General features: G+C 40.3%; 1 protein-coding gene across 1 annotated transcript in view; it reads right to left on the minus strand.

Annotated features, from left to right (window-relative positions):
• The window catches only part of RELN (reelin), a 270856-nt gene that overhangs the window by 223484 nt on the left and 21348 nt on the right, over positions 1-26024 (minus strand). Inside the window, exon 2 of the mRNA XM_042872293.1 lies at positions 2671-2781. Coding sequence (XP_042728227.1) covers positions 2671-2781 — 111 coding nt within the window. The remainder of the gene's footprint in view (positions 1-2670; positions 2782-26024) is intronic.

Here is a 26024-nt window from a genome sequence, read left to right on the forward strand (position 1 = left end):
GAAGGGAAGGGAAGGGAAGGGAAGGGAAGGGAAGGGAAGGGAAGGGAGCACGGGGGTGGAGAGATCCTCCAAAACACAGTCTCAGGGAAAGCTGGGGTGTGAATGATGTCAAGAGTATCAGTGACAATATGGCTTTAAAAAGATGGAGATGACGAGCAGGAATGAAGCCTTAAGGGCAACAGTTAAGGAAGTGGCAATGAGTCCCAGATATACACCCCCCTGATCAGGACATCAGACTGGAAATGATACCAGAGAGATGTCATTGTGGATATTTATTTTATCAAAGGATCATACAGAGATAGAAATACTGTTCTTAAAAGTTAGATTTAAGGATCATTTATTTACTAAAAATCATCACAGCTTGGCTTGTGAGGTTTCCGGTATGTATTTAAGCTTTATCCTGGTTCCACTTTTAGCTTTACAATTTTAGTTTTACCTTTGTCTGAACCCAGATAATGGTTTAGCTTTGGACAAAAGATGAATAATTAAGACAACTTTTAAGTTCCATCCCCCAAAAGCTGACTCACTTCCCCCTAGAAGAGTTGTTAGAAAGTTTCCCAAATAAATATTTCAGGAAGTTTCATGTTAGTATAATCCTCCAGAGGAAGCCAAGAAGTATTTATTTGGCTACATAATATATAATGAAAAAGAAAAAAATTCCCAACCTTTATAATTAAACCTGCTAGTATTAACATTTTATCATTTTTCTTCAAAGGTTCTTGATGTGGTTAACTGTGTTAACTGAGAGTGGTTGCGTCTCCATGAAGTGAATTCCTAAATAAGGTGATTAAAAGATAATTGAAGCTACTTGTGGAAAAAAAGGACAGATCTGTGTATGTTGGGAAGACTTCACAGAGTGGGGGGAGACTGGAACGTGATGATAATCTCATGTGACCTCCTGAGTAACATGGACAGAAGCATTTCAGTGCTATTTTTGCAATGGAAAAAGAATATTCTTCCTTACACTGTAAGCAGCTACTATCAACCCGATTTCAGAATATTGCTATCCTTGTACTTTTAAAGGCCCGTCTTAGCTCACCACCAACTCTATGCTAAGCCATATAAGTCTTTGGCTTCTGATTTCTGAATCTTATACAGTTCCCAGCTTTAGGAAAAAAAATCATTTCCAGCAAGCTGAGTCTAACCTGAACATCACGATCACTTGCTGGAAAGGAGGAGCAGCTTCTTCGCTAATTAGAAATGATGACACAACAGATGGATCTAGGCTTGCTTGAAAAAGTACTTTATGCTTGTGTCAGAAAATGAAACAATGCCTTTCCCACCTATTAGTATATTCAACTATTTGTTACATATAGTGGAGACTACTCTCTCTTTCTACTGCAAATTGTAGATTTTAAAATATTGTAAAGTTTTGAACTACCAAATTATTTTGAATGCAGATCATATGTGTGTTAAATGTTCTTCAAAAGAGGCCAGCCTTCTCACTGCAGAGAGCAGTTTTCCATGCTGGGAGCCATCAGTACGTCATGCATTGAACATGCATAGAAATTTAAATTCAAAAGCTGTTGTCTTCGCTGTTGCCTTCATCTTTCCCTCACTGTTTATTTCTTACTGTGACTGCAAAGACATACACAAGAGCATAAGCTCTTCTGAAACCTTCAAATCATTTTTTTTTTAAATATATATGTAAGCATAGGAGCTAGTGAAAAAAAAAATTGAGATTTTTATTTAAAATGCTGCATTCACAGGGGCAGAGCCCTTCTCAAGCTATTCCTCACAGTTTTAAATAATGTGCTACTTGTAACGTGAGCTCACTTACTTCACACTATTTCATTTACAAGAAAGCATACATCCAATGTATGACACTCAGGCCCTAGGAAATTTTATATGAATTGTTACAAAGAAAATTACAGTGAAGGATTATCGCTACTGGATATCACTAACCTATCATCCAGACAAGAAGACCAATGTGGAAGGTGAAAACGTGCAGATTAGATCTACTAGTGTTGCCTTCCTCCTTCAGCACAGATGATAACAGTTCTGTGAGGCTAATAAAAACTATTGCCAAATAACAACCTGTCTACACAATATATAGTGGCAAATAACTTGCGGAAATTCAGAAGAGAGTTTTCAAAGCAGTTGTTCTTAATGCAGCTGGCCTGGCTTCTGCCACTGAACAGAACTTGAAGTGTATAATTGTTCTTGTACTGTAACTATTTTTCCCATATAGAAAATATTTGGTTATACAGAATACATTGACAGCATTCTGGTTTTAAGGAAGACACTATTGTTAAGTGAGTGGAAAAAGTAGACTAGCATTGAGCTGAATCAGTTTTTCAGTCCAGTGTTAGACACTTGGAAGTAAATGTGTAAGTTCATAGCAAATGTCACTCCATTTAGAAATGACTGTTTTGAACACAACAACTGCTGAAGTTTTCTCTCTTAAAATTATCATAATTTGGTCAGTACCTGGTCAGTATCAGAGTTGAACAAAGATGAAGAAAGTAGAGGAGTAGAGGAAGAAATCCAAGTAAAAGTGCTTAAAAGTCACCTTGGAGCCTCATCTCATTGACTATAGCTGACTTCCATGTATTCTTGGTTACTGAGTCTAAATTAACTTGTGTCAGTAATTGCGTTGTTATTGATATCCTCTGGAGGATCAGTTATTCCTTAGCTTTGGCTGCAGATCATGAATTCCTTCAGACTTACCAAATCCAAAAGCACTGGAACCACCAACACTCTGGGAAGCCTGAACACTGGTAGAGGTGTAGAGCCCAGTCACCAGTAAGCCATCAAAGAAGGTACTCGTCGAAATAGTCACTGAAATGAGAGAAATAAAATACGTGTAATTATTTACAAGTGGTATTTTAAATCTTACTATGAGGAGACTCTTGTCATTTAATTAGATACTGGCTACACTTTTCGTACAGCAAATTTGCCTATTTCTCCCAATACTTATGACACTTCAGTGACTTTAAATTGGCTTTCCATGTAATTTTCCCAAACAACTTGCTCAGCATTCAAGCTGTGAGTGCCAAATTTCAGTATGCACTTTTGCAACTTCCTCAGGGTTTACTTAAAGAAAATTGACTGTTTTAGAGGTAAATGACAAGCATTTATTGGTGCTTGAGTCAGCTTCTGTTCCTGAATGAATCATAAGTCATGTACCAGTAATCATCTACAGCAGGAATCAGGCACAAATTGAGCATTACAACAGCATCTGAATATCTGAAGAGTGGTGGTGGCCATCTCTGTTGGGGAAGCTCCCTTTGCTAGCAGCAAAAGCTATAATATAAGCTAAGTATAACATAGAGACTAAATGCACAATAAGTTAGTAAAACATCATTGTAATATATGGATTATAAGCAACTGTCAAGACATTAAAATGTAGTAAAAGCAATTATATTGGATTGGCTTGTTACCGATACTGTTATCAAACATTATGGTATTGAATGCATAAGTTATTGGAGAAGCTGAGTCATTATAAATTATATGCATTTAAATAACTCATGAGTGTATTTCAAAGACATTTTTACATAGTAACAGTAAAGTAATAATCCAAATAACATGTACAAGTAACAACAGATATTCCTTGTTAAAACTGACAGTGCTTGCAATACCTATTTCTTATAAACACTAATTCTCATGCTTTTATTTTGCTATCTTTCATATTATATAGCTGTACACATACTACCAGCTTCAGTAGTTCTATCCTGGAAATATCTGAACTATTAAGTGATGGGTTTTTCCAGAATATACAGGCAATACTCTCTATGGTCAGAATAACTTCACTGACTTCCCTCGGCAGCACACAACCTTTTTTGCATTAATATAATATTAATATAATATTAATAATCTCCTGTCTATAATTACCTATACTGTTTTTTTACAATCTACCTCTAAATTGAAAATTAGAACAAGGAATATTTACAAAAAATATGGATTGGGTAGCTTTACAATTAAATATATTTTCTTCTCTTTTTTCTCCTGACTTTGTCTATCTAAAATAATCATTTTCTACATTATTTGTTATAAATCTTGACACATATTTATTTAAATATGGATATTTGCCAATCTAAGGCTTAGCCAATGTGATTTTTTTAATTTTTTTATTTTTTGTTAAACTATATAAATTAGCAAGGACAAAGAACATGCGAGGAGATCCACACAAAAATATTTTCCTGATGAAGAAGTGTCCCATAACTTGGAGCCATGTACACCAAAGATGCATCAAGACCCTATTTGCCATCATGGTTCTGCTTGCATACTTTAATCCTTTCTTTTTCTCTTTTTTGTCTTAATACCTAGAGATAACTGCTTGACAGGATCTCTGATGAACTCCAACCTCTCCCTACACCATATTCCCCCTCCTCCTACTGCTCTGTGCTCTGGTGCATCACACACTGGTGACTGGATGAGGAATTCACTCACAGTGCTGTGAGTTTGAATGTATACATTCAAGCAGCACTGAAATACACGCAGCAGTGAAACTTTTTCTTGGCCCAAGCACTCATCCAGGGTTTCATCCAGGCTACATGTTTGCTTAAATTTACTACTACATATCCACAGAACACGCAAACACTGATGGTAGGTAGCTTTGTTCTGAGCAGAAGAGCAATATATACCACACTCAATTTATTCTTTAACTCTTTATATTTAATTACTTTCCTTCTTTTTATTATTTGATGGTATACTGAATAATTCTCAAATCCAACTTTTTGCTGCCAGGACTCCAAATTTCAGTGTTTTATTATACACATTTCCCCTGAAAGCAGATAGCAGCTTCCTTGAGCAATATGCTCAATTTTTTTTTTTTTTACAAAGTCATCTCTTCTAAGGTATATGTTAAATGAGCAACAAAAGCAAATAGACTTTTAGAAAATAAAAGAAGTATTATGGAGGGAAGAAGAAAATCAAGCAAGCAAACAATGAATTCTTCCTTTCTTTGATGATGAAGTGGTGAATAGCACAGAATATTCTCTCTTCCCTTTGTGCTTTTAAAGCAACAAAAAGACAAAACATATGTTGAAAAAATATGCCTGTGCATTATTTCTGAAGACTTGGCAAAACAGTCAGCAAAAAGCATTCATAGAAGGGCACTGGGCCAGTACTTTGCTGCCATTTTGTTTCCCCATGGGGAAGCATCTTATTCTTTTCTGAATAGGATATAATGCAAAACCCTACTGGGAACAGGTGACCAGTTTCTCTGGGAAAGAAGTGATATTTTACAATGCGTGTATTTGATTTTGGACATATTCATGTGATTGTCAGCCCTCATTTTACATGAGCATGTAATAGGTCAATTTTTATTGTTGAAAAATTTCCAACACAGTATGGCTCCCTCATTAAGCCTCTGGGAAACCACACAATGCCTATAGCACATTTTTTAAAAACAGAGCACTAGGCTGTTATTATACACGTGTCATACATTTCAGAATAATTTCATAGTCCCTCAAGAAGAAAAAAATTAATCTTGACAATCTCAATGATGATTTTTTTCTCTATCCAGTAGTGAAATACATCAGGTTCCCATAAAATGAAAGAAAGCACACGCAGTGCCAAGCGCTAACAACCAAGAGCAGCAAAGCTGTGCTAATGCACAGCCCAGCAACAGGACTGCAGCTTTATGTCAAGAGTAGGGCTTGACTGAGGACTCCCTCTTTCCCCTTTCAAGATGAACAGAAATATTTGTGTGAGATCTCCTCCACCAGGCATTATCTGCCTGTACCCCAGCTCACACCACATGCAGTTGATGCCAAACATCCGGTACTTTGGAAGCAAGGAGCAATGCAAATGTCATCCTGGACCTTGGGCAACATATGGAGGGGCAACATCTGGAGAAGCACCAGGCTCTGGGTGCACAGTGGGCAGGAGAGGGCTGGCACAGGCCCCTACCCACCTGGCAGCACCTGTGGGCACACAGCTTCAGCAGCCCCAAACAAGTCTCTAGACAGCTCTGTGAAATGGCTGTCCTCAGATAACCAGTGATGGGGACTGAGAATATCTTCCTGTGAATGATGTTCTCAAGGCTCAGATCGACAACAGCATGATGCAAATATTGGAGGTGGCACTGATAACTGCTACTTTAACAGTTACCCAATATTTTCAGTCATAAGGCTCTATTTTCAGATCCTGAGATCTTTGCCAATTTTACCCTTCTGAGTTTTGTTGTTTTTTGTTTTTAATAATAATCATTTTTAACGGTGTCTGCTTCATACCAATTTAAAGATTTGAAGAAGAAACTTCAGTCAAAACACTTCACTTATTTCTGAGATGAGGTTAGAGAAATAGGTTGTGTTACCCCAGCTGAAAAAATTGCAGTGTCCTTCATTCCCATCAGCTCCTTCTCCTCAAAGCTGGGAACTGACATGTTGAAAGGGTATGGCCTCGGTACAAGAGCTGTCCTCCAAGTTAGAAGTTTCTGGAGATTGTATCCTCATTAGAACTCTCAGAACACTTTCTGATTTGAGTGCTTATTAACAGACGCTGGAAAAAAACCTGTGAAAGATCTTTCAACCTGGCAACCCTGCCTTGTTGGAGCAGGAGAGCTTCCTGGAGCTTTCAGCTCCAGCCATGTTTTGATCTTGGAAGTTTCTTAGTGTTTTAAAGCAGAAAGTTGTAGCTGCTGGTTGGAAAGAAAGTGGGAAAGGGAGGGATCTTAACCAAAAGTCTAAACCTTCTAATAAGAAGATACCAATTCAGCAGAATCTCGCACTTCAAAAAGCTGGAAAATGTGCAAACTGTCTCAAGATTGAAGTTGCCTCCAAAGTTTGACCCATACTATCCCCAGTAACCTTAAGTTAGGAAACACAAAAGCAGATCTGAGGACAGGAGGACAGTGCATGAACTGGGATGGGGATGGTGGTGACGCCGGGACAAGTGCAGACAATAAGGGAAGAGAAGGCTTTGGAGAAGTACTGAGAAATGATGGGTAAGAGGGGACTGTGGCTGAATAATGCAGCACAGAGAAGGTGAAAGAAAGGAGTAGACGGGATCTGTAACTGTGGCCTGGGAACACCAGTGGACAAGTTCAGTACTGGGGACTCGCACGTGACTCAGGGAAGAGATATCTGCTGCTCCACCTCCTGAATCAGATGAACAGTGCTTGAATAAAAAGGGTCTGCCCCAGAGGGGCATGGGCACGGCCCCGAGCTGATGGAGTTCAAGGAGCGTTTGGATAAAACCCTCAGACATAGGGTTTGAATTTTGGGTGGTCCCATTTGGATCCAGGAGTTGGACTCGATGATCCTCATGCGCCCTTTTGAACTTCAGATATTTGTGATTCTAATGATGGATAAAAAATGTTCCAGTCCATGAATCGCGTGGTTAGAAATGCATAGGTTAGGTGGATGACTTCAGTTTATTTTACAAAAGCTGAGAAAACAGCTCCATGAAAACAGCAGTATTTCAGGAGAAATACCACAGAAGTACCCGCTGGTGCTCCCATGCCCTGCCCTCCTTTCTGCACAATGGCTGCAGCCTTACAGCCTTTACAGAGAACGCTATTTCTGAGAATAGCAAAGGCCCCTGCCCAGCTTCCTATCCACACACACACTGTAGGTGACTGCTGAACACACCCCCAAATGCTCAGCACATACACACTGCTGTGCTCTCCTTGAGGCACACAGACCAGCCAAGCGAGCATGCAGGCCTGGTCCTGCCCCTGGGGGAAAGCAGGTGGTACTTCATGGGGGAGAGGAACCAACGCAGCCCCTTCTCTCTGCAGACTCCTCACTTCCCACAGCTGCTCCCGCCAAGCATGTGCTTGGTGCCCTGTGGGACGGCAGCAGCAGTGCCAGAGGCAATGCCATGGGCTGACATGGCTCTGGAAGCAGCCAGGGGAAGGGGGGTGGAAGAGAGGCTGCTGCACCACAGGTGGAGGGAGCAGCACAGCAGGAGAGACAAAGCAGGGTTTGAAATGCCGTCGTTTTCAGGTATTTCTAAGAAGCGCAGGCTATTACGAACATCATGTCTGTTGCCTTTTCAGTGTCACATGCTAAATAATATATAGTACTACTGAAATCTATTAATCTGTGTAAGCAATTGCATACTTGCCTTCTGTTCACTTCAGGGACCAAATGTCTGTTCTAAGATGTGGCTGTATTTTGATAGATATTCTAAATACTTGAAATAGTGACAAGGTATCTAAACTATAAAGGCAGAAAAACTGCTAGATGGACAAACGGGGTCATCCCAGAAGACACATGGTGCTGATTAGTTGTACTGAATTTCACTGGTCTCTGACATTGGCTAAATGCCACTTGAGAGGGCTGATATATACAGAAATTCTACTGAATTTGCAGCTCCTGTAGATGACAATCACCAAGCTCAAAGAGGAATAGATGTACAATGCAGATACGACACACAAAACAGCACAGGCGAAGATTTAAGAGTTCAAATGTGGGTTTTAAAAAGACAAGAATATTTGCAGCCCCCTATATATTTCTTATGAGTGAAGTCATACAGACTTTGCTACATGATGTATAAGACTGCAATTTTCTAGTCCACGAAGAAAATAGAAAACAAGCTGACTATGAGAAATGGAATCACCACAAACAACATGCTTCCCAAAATGAGACTTTCCTGCATGAAAGCAAGGAGAAAGTTCTTACAAAGGTCAAAAGTATTTTCCTCTAATACTGTAATATTACATCACTGCATACCTAGGCCATGGTTGGAAACTTTCCTCTTAGACTATAGAGTTATTTTGAAGCCTTTCAGGTTTTTTTGTTTTGTTTTTTCAAAAAATACATCTGTCTCAATGTAATATAAATCAGGTACGCCATGGTTCTGTTCAGAGAGGTTGCTCATCCTTCATGATGCCACAGCTATCGCAGCAACTACAAAAGAAAATGACATCAAATCCAGCAAAAGCTGCCAATGCCATAATGCATGTAGAACCAAGCAGAGCTTGAAACCTCTGCAGCAGTCAGCAGTGGGAAAGCAACCCGAGGGCATACAACCACTCTATCTCATACACTTGCATACAGACACTGATTCACTTGAAGGACTCAAAAGATGAAGAACAAGCTCCTGTGCAAATTGGAGGATTCTCTGATGAGAACAGCAGGAGACTCCAACCTCCAAATCTCATTTCTAATGTTGGCAGATCCAACATTTGCCTAAATTCTGCCCATGGCACCCCTGCAGACACTCGGTACATGGCATGCCAAAAGGGTGATGGCAGGCACACTAAATCTAACACTCCTTCTCCAGCCAGCACTCCTTAGCAAGACCTCTCTGCCTAGCATTTAGCAACAGTTATGGTCACACCTCCTGAAAACAACTGCTACATCATGTGCCACCACCTCATACAAGAACATCTGGTGCTCCGCATTCTCATGGCTGCAAAAGGCAGCAGCTCGCTGCAGTGAGCAAAAGCTGCAGAAGAGTTTCCCTCCCTGCTCAAGTGGATTCTTTCCTTCAGTGGCTCTGATGGAGCAGGGGCTGGACCTGACAAAGCCCAAAGGCACCTTTCAGCCTCAGGCATTCTATGATCCTGTGAGTCATTTGATACCAAGTACAGGCCCAAGTGTAAATCCATCCCAATGCATAGTACTGCCTTAGAGGGCACAGATAACACTGAGCCCAAATCCTTAACACCAGACCGCCCTCTGAAACACCAGTTACAGATGAAATTGCTCAAAAGAAGAGAATGAGCTCGGATGCCTTCTCTAAAGGCACAGTGCTCAGACACTGCAGTGACAAGCAATCTATGGATACTCAGGTAGAGTTTTCCAGGTGTGCATTTGTAAATAAATTGTGAAGTGAACAATTTATGAGCATGTGATCCGAGACAGCCAGCACGGCTTCACCAAAGGAAGGTCATGCCTAACTAATCTTGTGGCCTTCTATGATGGAGTGACGGCATTGGTGGACGAAGGGAAGGCGACCGATGTCATTTACCTGGACCTGAGCAAGGCCTTTGACATGGTCCCCCACCACATCCTCATCTCCAAATTGGAGGGAAGTGGATTTGATGGGTGGACGACCCGATGGATAAGCAATTGGTTGAAAGGCCGCAGACAGAGGGTGGTGGTCAATGGCTCTATGTCCAGGTGGAGGCCGGTAACAAGTGGTGTCCCCCAAGGGTCTGTCTTGGGACCGGTGCTCTTTAACATCTTTATTAATGACATCGATGAGGGAATTGAGTGCACCCTCAGCAAGTTTGCTGACGACACCAAGCTGAGTGGTGCGGTTGATACGGTGGAAGGAAGGGATGCCATTCAGAGGGACCTCGACAGGCTGGAGGGCTGGGCTCGGGTGAACCTGATGAGGTTCAACACGGCAAAGTGCAAGGTTTTGCATTTGGGCCGGAAGAACCCCAGGCACCTGTACAGGCTGGGAGGAGCGGTCCTTGAGAGCAGCTCGGCAGAGAAGGACCTGGGGGTCCTGATGGACGAGAGACTGAATATGAGCCAGCAGTGCGCTCTGGCAGCTCGAAAGGCAAATGGGATCCTGGGCTCCATCAGGAGAGGGGTGGCCAGCAGGGACAGGGAGGTGATTGTCCCTCTCTACTCGGCTCTTGTGAGGCCCCATCTGGAATACTGTGTCCAGGTGTGGAGCCCTCAGTACAAGAAAGACATTGAGATTTTGGAAAGGGTCCAGAGGAGGGCGACTAAGATGATCAGGGGGCTGGAGCACCTCCCCTATGAGGACAGGCTGAGGGAGTTGGGCTTGTTCAGCCTGGAGAAGAGAAGGCTGCGGGGTGACCTCATTGCAGCCTATCAATACCTGAAGGGAACCTACACCCAGGAGGGGAGTAAACTCTTCAAAAGGGCTAACAACAGCAGGACTAGGGGAAATGGTTTTAAGTTGAAGGAGGGAAGATTTAGGTTGGATGTTAGGGGGAAGTTCTTTACTAGGAGAGTGGTTAGGCCCTGGAACGGGCTGCCCAGGGAGGTTGTGGATGCCCCGTCCTTGGACGCGTTTAAGGCCAGGTTGGACGGGGTCCTGGGCAACCTGATCTGAATGTGTATGTTTGGTGGCCCTGCTAGGCAGGGGGGTTGGAACTACATGATCCTTGGGGTCCCTTCCAACCCGGGTGATTCTGTGATTCTGTGATTCTGTGAACATTGTTATGAGAATTAAGAATCTTTATGCGGCTAATTCCACTCAGAACTGTATTAGTAGAAATGAAGGAATTAAATAAATTGACAGTGACAGAAACTAACCTTTATTCAAAAGAGATACTTCAAAAGAAACCCAAATCCAGTTACTCATTTATGCAGAAATTTCAAATACAAATGCCAGATAGACACCTAAGGACACTGTGAATCACAGAGCTCCACTCCATCCAGCAAAAACAAAAGCAGAAAAGCCATGGGATTCTTACTCACACTGGTTATGATTTTCCCTGTGTAGGTGGGAGAAAGCAAAAAAACCACATTTTTGCATGGTGAAATGCACAAACATAGGTGAGTGACAGAACTTGTACAACTGAAAATGCTCTCATTTATGTAATGGTTTTCTAGAGCCCCCAGCAGCACAGTGAGGTTACAGCAGAAGCCCAGTGAACCTTCCTCGGCAGTGACAGCAAACAGAGCAGCACCTCTAACGTGTGATGATTCATCAATGGCTCCAGTTACCAACAAGGCTAGGGAGGAGAGAAGTAAATTGCACTGCTTTTGTGCCTTATTCTAGACAGCTTTACATCACAAGTGGTTTGTATTTTGCTTTGCATTACTTTACTGGTTTCAATAGTTCTTCCTAATATTCCATCAAACCGCCTTCTCTCAATTTCTTCCCTAAATTGGTAATAAGCAATAGAGAACTGAAAATAGATTGCAGATGTGTGGCGAGATGTCAGTAACATGATATACAGAGACATCATTTGTCAACAATGCACAGAGAAGCCTATCAGTCCTGTGAAAGAACCATTTGCAGAGATACCACTAATAGCATCTTTTTGAACGTTCCTAGCAAGACAGTACTAATGACACCAGCAGCAACATGAGCAAAGTTTATTTTTATATTCCTAAACTATGAAGGATTGGTCAAATTCTTTAAAGAGTCTGAAATGCTTCAGAGCCCGCATTTCTCCAGGAATGAAGAGTCCAATGCTGACACCTGCCAACAGCCACAGGTGGAGTCCAAAATCAGAAAAGCCTAAGTTCTCATGCATCAAAATCCCTCACTTAAATTTCTGTCACAATAAATACCTGAAGATCTGTTTCTGACTATATCCAAAGCCACCAGGAACATGGCCAGGCTGAGCAGCGAGGTGCTTCATTCCAGCTGGCATGGAAAAAGCAAACACACCAGCACAGCCCAGAGAGGGATCAGGCCGGCCGCTGCCAGAGCAGCCTTTTTCCTAGCCAGCAGATGGGTAATTAAGGCTCTCATTTAGGAAAGAGGATTCAAATTGGAATTTACCAAGTGAAAATCTTAAAACATATTAAACCCCACTGTTAGTGCGGCCCAACCACTGTCCCTGAGCTGCAAACATTGCATGCTGTAAGGGAAAAATTAGTATTGGCAGCCACAGTGAAAGGCTTGTTTTCTATTCCTGTGTAGGGACAGCCTTGTTAAGAAGGGGGAGATCTAGGTTTCAGTCAGTGGACTAGTGAATATGTGCTACTGCTATATAAAGCTCCTGAGAACATCACATCTATTTATGTCACCCGTTTAGCCTGTAAATCTCACCCTAATGTAGATGTCTAAAACAGGCCAGATGAATCACACTCAAGAAATGCCTGTTTCTCTCCAACTGTAAAGGGAGCCTAGATTGTAAAGCTCAGCTCTAGATGCCAGCACTGAAGATGCCCAACTGAGATAAGTCCCACTGAGAGCCACACACAGAGGGTAACTTAATTACCCAACATCTATTCAGATGTCCAACTATTGCCCAGAAGAGTGGAAGCTAAAGAGCCTGAGTAACATCCCCATGCCCAAAGCTCACCCGAGGACACCAGAGTCAATGACTATCTTTATCTTTTCTCTGGTGCTATGCCAAATATACCAGCAGTGCTTAGCAACTGAACAAGCATTAGCAGTACTGAGAAGCTCCAAAGCATATCAGCAAACACCAATACTCCATCTGATAACTCGTAGGGCTCTGAACAATATTAATGATGTCGGGGCAGTAAAAGCAATAATCTGGATGTGAAGCAAAATCCGTTTCACAAAATCATACATCAGCTATGATGTCTCTAAAAATGGTTTCTGGCAGAAGTTGGCAGCAGTCAAAATGGAAACACTGACTTACACTGCACACTGTAACCAAAACAAGAATGATTGTCTAAGTACTGTTTTCTCTAAGACTTCATGAGGATGGTCATGTATAGTTCTAGTTCAACACAAAATCAATCATATTACTTGTTAAAATGCACCTCTGTGCAACAAAATGTTAATATGAAAGTTTGTGGTATGACATAACAGCCAGCCACATGCACTGCAACAGTGTGTAAATGATAGTTGGACTTAAATAATTATGACACCCATTTTGCCAGTCGTAACACATTATTTCTGTTACCTAGTGCTCCAGTGGCAGATGGGAAGCTCACCAGAGTCATTCCTAAACATCCTGACCTACAAAGGGTGACACTGGCCAGGAGCTGAGCCCAAGCTGCTCCCAGGCAGAAGGGCTGGAGGTGGTGCATCGTACCAGTGGCCACAGGCAGCCTCTCTGGAGCAGCCAACTAAAAGCCACTACTTTGAGTCCTCTAAATGTTGAAAGTGGCTTGATGATTTTAAAATATAAATCACTTTCTAAAAAATTCTTCTGTCAGCTTCCAATGTGAAACTAGTTTTTCAGTAGAATTACAGGAACAGAAGGACAATTCTTCACTGACACCTAATTACATCCATGGGAATAGGAACAACAGACTTCCAGTGACACTGGTGCAGTTTGTGTAGGCAAAAACCAGTCAAATATGCTAATCAAGATAAATCTTCTGGAGATTATAACACCTTGTGCATAACAAATGCTAGATGTTGGAAGAGTTCTCTGCCCTTATTCAGGAGCCACTTACCTCCTTAGTAAGTACTGAATTCAGATTTTGTCATGATTCTACAAAATGTGCCAACTTAAGGTTTTTCTTAAAAACACATTAAAAATTATCTTTTTTTTTTACCTTAGCTTGGGAATATTAACCTCTGTTTTGAAGCATAACCTTATTTTTCATGCCTTTCAAGTTTACGTGAGGTTCCCTGTTTGATACTCACACATGAAAATTTCATATTGTTGGCTGTGCTCTCAATAAATTATTTAAAAGGTCTGAATATTAGTGCAGCATTGAGATTTTCAGAGAGTTTGGTAAATCCCTTTATTCTGCCATTCTCAGAAGAAAAAACAATCATTCAATACACAACTAATATTAGCATTTAAAAAAAAATTAAGGTTTGTTTGAAAGAGAGCAAGTATTCTTTTCTAATGGGAAATTATTATAACTCAGTGGTATCTGAGCATTTGCAAGAATTTTCATCTTAGTTTTAGCTAAGGAGGCACACCAACTAAAACCAAGCTGTTGAAAATGTTTACCTTAGGCTAAAAGAATACAAATCCTGTTATAGACACAGAAATTATGATTATCATAAGCAAATAACAGGGAAGTGCATGAGTTTGAATGACACTGGAGAATTAGGAAATATCTTTAAATTAAAATATACACATGCAGTGTTCTTTCTTAAATACTCATCTGTAACATAAAATGTAACCATAGATAAATATGACAGAGCTCTATCTTATCCTGAACATCCTGAAAGAAATTCTCTACTGATAGTCTCCTCCAATTACGTATTCTTATGGATTTAAAAGCAATAAAATGCCAATTTCATCCTTGTTTTAGAACTTTGTTAACCTGCCCTAGAAACATATTGAGACCCTGGACATAACCCTCTTAAGGCCCGTGTGCTTAAAGCATGTAAATAATATTTGTGCAAGTCCTAATATACTGAAAAAAATTACATTGGCACATTAGAACGTTTAATAACTGTTATGTGGAGCCAGTGAAAATGTGACAATGGTTGTAAATCCACAGAAACTCTTTTGGCCATTTTTAGTTTTGTCCAAAACTAGGTTTTTGGAAGACGCTGTACAGAGCAGTAGATGCATATCAGTGCATCTTTAGCCAGTGATAAAAACCAAGCTAGGATGCCAAAGTTTGCTTCAGCTGCAGAAAGAGAGGTGCTTTTGAGGCACTCTGAGGAGAACACAGAAAGGCAGCAAGTACAACACAGGCCCATCTGGCCGTACAGGGTTTCTGTATGGACACTGTATGGTGTCACAAATGGCATCTTTATTTTTAGAGAAATGAATGATCTCACTGAGCTGGTCAATAGTCACTTCCAGCTCATTGTCCTGGCCCCATCCAGCTATCTGCTGGTACTCCCCTCCATGTGTGCTCCCATACCTTGATAAGAGGGTTGTGATGTATTAGAGTCACCAAAGAACCATCAAACTGTCCATTTAAATAATTGTATTTGTACTTTTACAGCTGCAGATACCAAGGAGCTCCATTGTTTAGCTACGTAATACATGAAGATGTTTTTATTTTTTATGCTCTCTGATCTTTAAATTCCTGTATTTTCAGTAATGGCAAAATGTTTTCATTCCATCAACAGTGTTTAACATTTATGGACATCTTTCATCTTATCTTTAACCATTTCTTTTCATAAGTTGAGGAAACTGCAGTTCTGCATGACATGGAAAGTTGTTCCCTCTCCCAGCTCTTAGTTTTAGGCAAGTAGATCTGCCCATAACAGCAAAATATGAGGATATCATTTATTCCTTTCCTCATTGTTCTGAAGATTTTCCTTTTTTTAAAAAAAAAAAAAAAAATTTAACTTGTGCTCAGCTCTGAGGTAATATGTTTTGAGATTCATTCCCAGAATGCTGTGCCATCTGCTCAGCACTATTTTTCACTGTGTCCTCGCCATTTTTGCAGTAACAGTGAGCTTTATAGTTGAGAGCCCTGGGCAGTGTGGTACATAATGTTGTTACCTTGCTACTAAGCTCCATGATTGCTTTGACCACGCTTTGCGTCAGACACCAGAGGCCATGACGAGGACAATTCTGACATCAGCTTCTGTTCTCTCTCCTCACACGGGATTCCTTGAGTGCAGTAACCCAGGTGAAACCTGGCATACTGTTATAATGAGATTGTCAGTGAGACTGAGAGACAGCATTTCTGTTTATCTTCTTTAAAACAGAGCAGTGACTGAAATGCAGTGAGAGTTGCTGAGGTTCATAAGCATGAGTAGGACGAAAATACATGATGTTGATTATTAAGGGAAATGGATACAAGAGTTTAAAAAATATGATTTAATTTTATGTGTGATTCATACAACAAAATAACTCTGCTTAAGCAGAATCTCCCGCTCAGTTGACTATCTAAGGAGGACAAATAAAAGACAGATGATCCCCATCTGCGCCTACAGACTGGAACAATACTACAGAACAACTTAGAGGTTGATTAGCATTTTAACTTAGTGTAGACAGGGTGAAGCAAATGCGGATTCATGAAGGGAGAAGATATAGCATAGCACTAAATAGACAGTGGTATTTACACTGAATTTTGGCATAGAAGTGATGAATGCACTGCAACAAACAGTTGTATAATCCTTTGACTATATATGGCACATCAATTTTGCCAGGTCAAATCAATTAAAAATATTTACTTCTAAAAGTTCAAATCAGAACAACATTGAGAAGAATCTGAAACATAACAAATGATTATTAGTCCCTTGACACCAAAAAAAATATCTAAATGAAAATTGGGTCAAAGTGACAAAAATAATGTAATGAAGAAATAAAATTCCTAAAATGAGAGCAATATTAAAGCTTAACGGCATCTGTTTCTCTTAGCTTTACGAATATGTGGCTAAACGGGTCAGAGGCAGCCATGATCACAGTAATACAATACATCTGCCTGTCCCTCACAGTATAAGTCATAGTGTGGCTTGTTAAAACTGGGCATGCCAAGCAATTAATGGCTGCCTCATGAATGGCAGGATTGTAGGTATATCATTTTACAGTCGGTATTTTGTTCTTTGTGTTAGGTTTGTTATAATGGTCAACTACTGAGCAAGAAAGATCGAGGGCCAGAACAGCAGGGCTGTGGCAGGTTGTGATTAGGAAGCAGTTGTCAGGGCTCTGGGGGAAAATCCACAAAGTGCCTTCCTTCTAGTTTGCTCAGGCAGAGGTTTGGATCTGAAGATAAAAGGGGTGCTTTCCAGGCTCCTGTTTCTAGACAGTTTCTAACAGATGTTTTATCACCTTCAAACATTCATAAAAACCTGAGCCTAGCACTCTGGAAAAGTAACCAATCAAGCCATCCACACAAAGAAAATAAAGTGCAGCATGACTTTTGTTGGATGAATTTGCCGTTATCATTTACTTGTTTGCTAAATACTTTACATACACAGCTAATTCCCAAATGGTCATTTTAAATTCTTAAAAAAAAAAAAAAAAAGTAAAAAATAATGGCACAAGATGGTTCTTGTCCCTATTGTACACAACCATTCTACATAACACCCGTACAAATTCCCCAAGCAACTAACAAATTTTTAACAAATCAGTTCATGCTCTCTTTCCATGCTGAAATTCTTTCTGCTCTGCGCATCCCTGTGAAACAGATAAGTATTCAGAGCCATGTCCCTGCTATGACTCATATCTTGTTAGAACAGAGACAGGCTCTTGGCTCTGTGGAAAAAAAATTCCCACAGCCGCCTGGCTTGGTTTTCTGCACGCCTGCAGCTCCCCGGGTTGTGCCACTGAGGTCTTCATGTCCCACAGGAGACAATTACTAAGAAGCACCTCCAGAATAAGTGATGTTCTGCATATTATTAAAGGAGGACAGCAAGGGCTGAAGCCATAAATAAGCCAACACTAATGTTTCAGTGTAGCCTTGACAGTTTTCTTGCAAGAAATCAGCTGCAAGATAGTATGTTGTAATGATATTACTCAGAGTACGCACATTTTAGGTGGAAACATGAGTCAGAGGGGTTGAATGGAGCTATGGTATACCTCATATTTAAGAGCTTTGGGTTGAAAGTGTTTGGCATAAAGTGTGTTCTTTGACAGTAGAGAGTTTGAGGATGACTGACAAATGTGGCAAATGGGTGGGATGTCCTCTGTTACCATGCTGATCGATGTTTATTTGAGATTAAAAACTTCCTTCTTTCAACTCAGCTTGAAAAAGCTCAATAAGCACAGCTACTCCATGTCAAAGTCAGCTACCAGTCAAACTCAGATGTATGCCTACCACAGCTGCTCTCCTAGAGGAGAGGTGGTTCATAAGAGAAGGGACTGAATTGCCAAGATACTTGGACTGGTCTCTTAAACAAGAAACCAAGATAGTTAAGAGCCACAAGAGCTAGCAGAGTTGTGCCAGAGAAAACGTGAACAGCTTTTCGTTTTCCTAGCCTTTCTTCTGTTTGGCAATGAAAATTTTAACAGTAGAAAGAGCTTACTCTTTAAAGAGTGACAATTCTTCCTCAAATGTGGCAAAGTTACTCAAAAGTATTTTTCACAAATATCACTGATAAAATAAATGCAATATTCTGGGAATGCGGTTAAATTCCCAGTCCTTCTTTACTCCTTGTTCCATTAAGTGATATCTCTTTACACCATTAAATAACCATTAGAAAAAGCTCCCAGGGACACCAGCCACACACACCTTACCACAAGTGGTAATGCAGGCATACTAGCTGGTCTACATCTCAGCTAAATGTTGACATCCTTCTTCCAATCCTCCGCTTCAGTGTAAAAACATAAAAAGGCATTGCAATCATCATCATCTCAGGGATTATTAGAGTTCAGATGAAGGGTTGCCCTAGGCCGCAGTGACTCTAAGCCCAACATCTCTTTCCACAAACAACCACACTGCTTAAGTAGAAGGGAAGAAGAGAAAATAGCAGTCTCTAAACATAATGGCCTTTAAGGGGAAGCTCAGATTGGATATTAGGAAAAATTTATTCTCTGAAAGGGTGGTGAAGCATTGTCACAGACTGCCCAGAGGCAGTGGAGTTGCCATCCCTGGAGATGGTCAGGAAACAGTTTATGTGACATTGGGGGACCATTGAGCATGGTGGGGACAGGCTGATGGTTGGACTAGATGACCTCAGAGGTCTTTTCCAACCTTAATGATTCTGTGATCTCAATGAACCAGGAAGAAATACCCTGATGTACCTTCATCAGCAAATACTGAGCAACTTATCAGTAGGAACATGTTGTTGAATACAGAAGAGAAACCAGTCTCCCCAGTCTTGGCTCAGCAAACAAGGTCTCTTTGAATTTGTATTACCTTGAGTAAAATCAGAAATTTTCTACTTATGTGAAGACTGTTCTTACCACAGATGCCTGAGGCTGGAACATTAGAGAAGCCACATGTTCTGAGAAAAAGATACCCCTGGGACATCTTCAAAGTGTCCTTCTAATTCAATAGTTAAAGCACACAGAAATGGCAGACCATTAAAAGTAGTTATACTATTTCATAGATCAAAGAGCTATCTATAAAGGAATTAATTAAAGATAGATATAAGTAGCCTTCATACTGGAAACCACAAATTCAATATTTTCTTCCACTTTTGTCTTTGAATTCTCCAATTGATTAAAGGAATAACTGACATATGACCTGTCAGTGCTGCACAGGAAGGATGTGGAAGGAGAATCAGATAAGCAGAGGTTGGTATAGAAAGAGATATCTAGATTTGAGCTTGGCCTATTCATCAGTTGGGATCCTTTCTACACTTCACATGCAAAACATGTAATAGATGTCAACGACAGTCCACTGAAATAAATTTCAAAAAATAAGGGGTCCTAGTAATCCTCAAAGACAAATGCATTCTTCTGCCTAAACAATCTAAGAAATTTGGACTTTGAACTTCTGATAAGTAAAACTTGTCCATAATCATTAGCAATAATTATGGAAATGCTAATACTATTTCAACATTTATTATCTCAGATATGTAGAGTTGAAATACTGAAGGGTTTTTAAAAGATTGAAGGGTTTTTAAAAGACTGAAATGTTTAAAAATTCATAAATGATAAAGTGTTCTTATTTTGTTCTATGGAAATTAAATACTTTGATCTTCCAAAGAATTATTTCAGCTTGGCAATGAATATTTCAGTTGTTTTTTTTTGTTTGTTTGTTTCTTTTTTTAACTGAGCAAAAAAGCTTAGGTTTAAATTGTATCAACATTTAACTGTGCTTTCCAAACATTTTGTGCTGAGTTCCCCCATCTCTACTGCTGTGTATCATGCTTTACAGCCTAGTTAATGTGTCCAACCGACTGAAAGTATAAAAGCAGCAAGATCCTAACTGCAGCCTTAGTAATACTAAGTAATACTATATTACTATAATACTTAGTACTACTCAGTAATACTATATCCCAAAGCAAGATAATGCAATTTAATCGTGAAGTCTCAAAGAACAAAATAACTATTTTTTCAACGAAAAAATTATTCTTGAGTTAAATTCTCCCTTTTGAAAACTGTATTACAAAATAAAAACAAAGAATCAAGAAAAACTGGGGATTTCTTTGCACTAAAAGTTTTCGTTCTGCAAAAGCTGTATATTCTGATATAAATTATTCCTGCTGCAGTTGTTTTTATTTCATTTCTTAGAGGGTACATGTACACTTGTTCTCCACTGTAATAAGTCTTTGGTTTTTTTTCCTCTCTTATGTCTGACATATTTTTCCTTATTGCCAATGATCAAATAAACATGACTAAACACAGCTTTCCTGTGAGCCCACTTGCAAAAGTAGGTTGGGCAATGTATTCATTTTGTTGTTTATATTAGCCTATTGAAAACCAGAATGAGTTGGCACTTTCTCAAGTCCAGAAGAATAAAGTCAAAATGAAAGTGAACTGCCATTGGCAACGTCACTGAGCAGATTTGTGTAGAGCTGCAGGGCTCACCTGCAGTTATGGAAGCAATCTTCTTCAAATTTCATGGCAAAGAGTTAAGCTATGTGTTTTACAGTGTGCTTTGGACTACTACTTTCTCACCAAAGGACAACTTCTAAAGGTCCAAACCATGCCCTTGTCCTTGTTATTAGATGGACAGTGTGCAGTCTCCCCATTAGTAAGAAGAGATGTACTCTATGGGGCCAGATTACATCTAGCTACCTCAGAAACTCTGACAGCAGAATAGCCCACGGATGTGATTTAAGCAAGGGATCTTGCAACTGGTGTTCATGGATGCAGAGTAACTATCAACCTGTAACATTTCTCATGCTCATTCTCTTTTCCATTAAAGTTCATGTTTGCTTTTTGCAGCAGCCAGAATTACGCACTGCGCAGGAGAAAGGCTCTCTTCAAAAGGGAGAAAAAAAGCCTGCATCAAAGCAAGATTCCTACCTTGGACCGCAGAAAATTGCTCAGCCAGGATGTTATTATACTCAAGGCATTCTCAGACAGCTGGGCCTCATTATAGGCAACAGAGCTTTAGCCATTAACTTTGGAGAGAGTACGATAAAGCACTAAATGCAATGAAGATAATTTAAAGCATGTTAAGCAAGAAAATGAAACAGTATAGAGCACTGCTAGTGCTGTATGCTAGGCATTATTTCCATGGACACTGGAACATCATGTAAGCGTTGGGACAGTCTCTCCTATGGGTTTTTGCTTACCTTCCAGCCCAGCAGAAGGAGGAACTGCTAACAGGATGACGAATCAGGAAGAAGTTGGCAGCCCTAGGGCTTTGTGGGCCAGAAAGAACAAGGATGCCCTGTGAGGGCATGGCATCTATTCCACAACCCCCTGCTGACTCCCACTGCCATTTGTTCTGCCAAAGAACAAACCAGCAAGGCAGAAGCTTTCACAGAAACTGAACAGTAAGCAATATTCAGTTTTATAAAGTAAAACTCAACCTGCCCAATGCCACTTTCAGCCCCACCGGTTGGCAATGCTGCACTAAGAATTCATTTCCCAGGACTCTGGACACGGTAATTTTCTTTGCGATGACAGATTATTCACATGTGAGGCATAACCAAACTTAAAGAACAGAATCCTTTAGAAAATTCTGAACTTTTTCATAGTCTTAGAAAAGAAACTCTCCATCATCGATTGCTTGTCTTGCCCACCACTACAGCTATGTTTTGGAATTTATCTCAGGCTCAGCAGTCCCATTCCAACAGGCCTGTCAGGACTATCTCACCTTTCCTAAAGATTCTAAGACTGCTCTTGAGATCTTTAGTTTATTCATCATAAAATAACACAGCTCCAAGCCAATTCAGGTTAAACCTCAGACTAAATTCAGGAGTGGCTTAGTCCCAATCATTCCTCAATGTATCTCTGCACTTCTACAGACATACATCATTCTTGGAAAGACAAAATTTCAACCTTCAGCCTCCTGAGTTTGCACAAGTTTCAGCTTGAGTGTATTATTGTGAAAGGTTCTCTTAAAGACCTTTGACAGCCGTGCCAAGACTCTAAGTGATTAGTTCTGAAGTAGGTTTTATGAAAGAATGAACAATAACAGCAGAAGGTCCAGACATTAATATTAACCTGTAATAAAAGGAATGATCAAACGATTCCTTGAAATAAAAGATGAGTACCTGGTCCTGCAGTGCTGGAAGAACCACATAGCTTAGATTACATCCAATCAGGCAAAATGCAGATATTAAACATTTATGAGCAGCTCTGGTATATTCTGAATTAATCAGTTCTGCACATTTAAAAGTTTTAATATTTAATGCCACTACCTCAACAGTCCTGCAGAAATATTAAACTTTTTAGAAGTCCTTTACAAGGAACAGCCGTAACATCTGAATTGGTGTTGTAGGGTTTGCACCAGGCTGCGTTTTGTGAAGAACCACGACTGCAAGATAATGAAATGCAACTGAAATTCTCAACACTTTCACCACACCATGACACAGGAACAAGGGCAGTCATAATGAAAATAACAATTACTAAGCTAGGGGTAAGTACATCTGGAATCTGATTAAGTCTCGTAGGCATGATGGATTACTCATGAAGGCTTACTAATACCATACTTCCATGAAATCGCTCTGATGAGCATAAATGGCACGCTAAAGGCATTTCAGATATTGCAGAGTATTAGTGTTAGTGTGTTAATGTAGTAAATCTCGAAAACACCAGCTGTGGTAAGCAAAAATATTTATAGATATAGATATTTATCTGACCACAAATTCCTTGACTGTAAGGAGCAAGCATAATGAAATCTGTCTTCACTTCCAGCAATGGTGGTAATTTTAAAAACAATATGAGAGATGTTTTCGTCATTTATTGTAGTTTTAAAATAGACATGAAGTCTTTATCTAGAAGAGGCTGAGACATATAAAATGCTGATTCAATTATGAAGATGCATGTTTTGATTATAAATTTAATTATGAGATTCCCTCTCTGTTCTCAATGAATAAAATCAAAATTCCTTGGAAAATCACAGAATCACAGAATTGTAGGGGTTGGAAGGGACCTCCAGAGATCATTGAGTCCAACCCCCCTGCCAAAGCAGGTTCCCTACAGCAGGTCGCACAGGTAGGCATCCAGGCAGGTCTTGAACATCTCCAGAGAAGGAGACTCCACCACCTCCCTGGGCAGCCTGTTCCAGTGCTCCGTCACCTCACTGTAAAGAAGTTCTTGTGCACATTTGTGCAGAACTTCCTATGCTGCAGTTTCCGGCCGTTTCCCCTTGTCCTGTCTCCACTCACCACTGAAAAGAGTCCGGCCTCGCCATTCTGCCCCCCACACCTCAGATATTTATAAACCTGGATCAGGTCCCCTCTCAGTCTTCTTTTCTCAAGGCTGAACAGACCCAGTTCACTCAGCCTTTCCTCATAGGGGAGATGCTCCAGGCCCTTCACCATCTTCGTGGCCCTCCGCTGGACTCTTTCCAAGAGATCCCTGTCTTTTTTGTACTGGGGAGCCCAGAACTGGACGCAGTACTCCAGATGAGGTCTTACCAGGGCAGAGTAGAGGGGGAGGATCACCTCCCTCGACCTGCTGGCCACGCTCTTTTTAATGCACCCCAGGATGCCATTGGCCCTCTTGGCCACAAGGGCACACTGCTGGCTCATGGCCAACCTGTCGTCCACCAGGACACCCAGGTCCCTCTCCGCAGAGCTCCTGTCCAGCAGGTCATCCCCCAACCTGTACCGGTGCAAAAATCCTACTTAAAAGAGAAAGGAGTAACAACCACCCCAAACTACAGAACTCGATGTTGGATAGAAAATTGTAGGATAGCAAACCCAAGTTTTGAAACACATGCTCATTTTCATATCACTTTGAACTATGTATGCCTAGAAAGAGAAACTCTGACATGGACTTGAAAAGGTAAGAAACTGCTTTAAGAAATAGATTATTAATAGATTACAAACCACAAGGACACCAGCAACCTGGGTGTTGAACTGGATCATCCAGAAGATTTCTCTAACAGCAAATGTAATAGAATGGCTTATGTTGGAAGGAAAATTAAAGATCCTTGAGCTCCAATCCCTTCTGTGGACAAGATTGCTGCTTACAGTCGCATCCAACCTGGCCACATGTCCACCACATTTTTCTACCCTGACTGCATACCTAGCTGTCCCAGAATGGGAAACTCAGTGTGTTCCATATAAACCCCAGAGGGGTTTAGAGGGACACTCATGAACATGGACAATTTGAATCAGTTCAAAATGATGTCTAATAATGTAAAGATAAATTAAAAAAAAAAAAAAAAACCATTGCAAAGCTTCCAAAACACCCACTTATTTTATGAAAAAATATCCCCATATATGAATATCATTATATTTCACCTACGTACATCTTTCCTATTTTTTTTTTTCAATAAATAGAAGAAAAATGCTGAAAAATAGACCAAAGTGAACCTCTTATTGGCTGCATATGTTGCTAACAATGTTAGGGAGATTATTTTTATTTATTCCCCTTGAAACATGGGGAAAAAGATTTGATTAGAACAGAGAAGAATTTGAGGAAAATTTCAGACAATTACAAAAGGAAATTATCTAACAATCTGTTCAGATTTAATAATGGCAAGAAAATATTCAAACAAACAAGAAAACCCACAAAACTAAGCAAACCTGAAGGCAATGAAAACCAGATGTATTAAAAATGAAGTGCATAGAGACATAGCTCTTCAAGATCAGTAAGCAATTGGTTGTTGTGAGCAATGATTTTATGCCTTCACAGGCAAATCATGAAGGTAGCAAGGGGATGGCAAAGAGTTCCGAAGCACTCTTCTAAGGCTGAGGATCTCAGGGGAATTGTAGCTACTACAATTTCTGTGAGCTTAAGAGAGCAGTTCAGCCATCTGCAAACTGGTACTGAAAAGCTCACAGAAAAAAAAATAATTAATAAGATAGGAACTGTGGTTGCAAAGGTAAAATAGGAGATGTAGAAAACGTTAGCAGGGAAAAGCTGTAGGAAGACTGCTCTTACTCTTGCCCCAGCACAGTGGTCTTACATTTCAGGAAGAAGCAGCAGATAGTTCTTTGTGAGCAATCAGGATTCACTCTCCAAAGTAATAATTACATGTAGGAAATTATATTGCAGCTGGTCACATTACACTCATAAGCTGCAGAAAAATAAGGAGAAGCAGTTTTTCTGCACAGCACAGAAAGCTAAAATAAGTACTTTGGGTATCATAGCAGGTTCAGCATACTTTCCCCAGAAGAATGATTAATGTCTAGGGGAAGTAAATGCAAAGGCAGGGAAAACACAGCTTCCACAAACCCTCAGCAAATTTGATGAGCACTGATTTACACTTGTCATATGGGGGGCAGCACCTCCTTCACCTAGATGATATCCTAAAGAAGAGACTGGGAGAGATTAAACAAGTGAGAGTGGGGAATGAGTGATGTGCACATTTCTAAGTTAATATTGTAATAAATATCATCCATGCAGTGCAACACAGACATACCTATGCCATTCAAGTGATTTACACATAGCTTTGTCTCTTTCTTGCAAACCAAATTCCTTCAAACTTATCACAAATGTAATTACAAAAGGGAGGAAACCAGCAGGTCCCTGTGGGCAATCTGTGAGGTACACACATACAGAACCGAGCTGAAAAGCAGACAAGTTGAAAATACTGTTTTGAAACATGGTTTTTTTTCAGCGACAATCTGTTTCAAAAGAACCAGTAATTATAAAA

The sequence above is a fragment of the Lagopus leucura genome, unplaced genomic scaffold (genome assembly GCF_019238085.1).
Source record: "Lagopus leucura isolate 7727_CA_CO unplaced genomic scaffold, USGS_WTPT01 Super-Scaffold_100008, whole genome shotgun sequence".
NCBI lineage: Eukaryota > Metazoa > Chordata > Aves > Galliformes > Phasianidae > Lagopus > Lagopus leucura.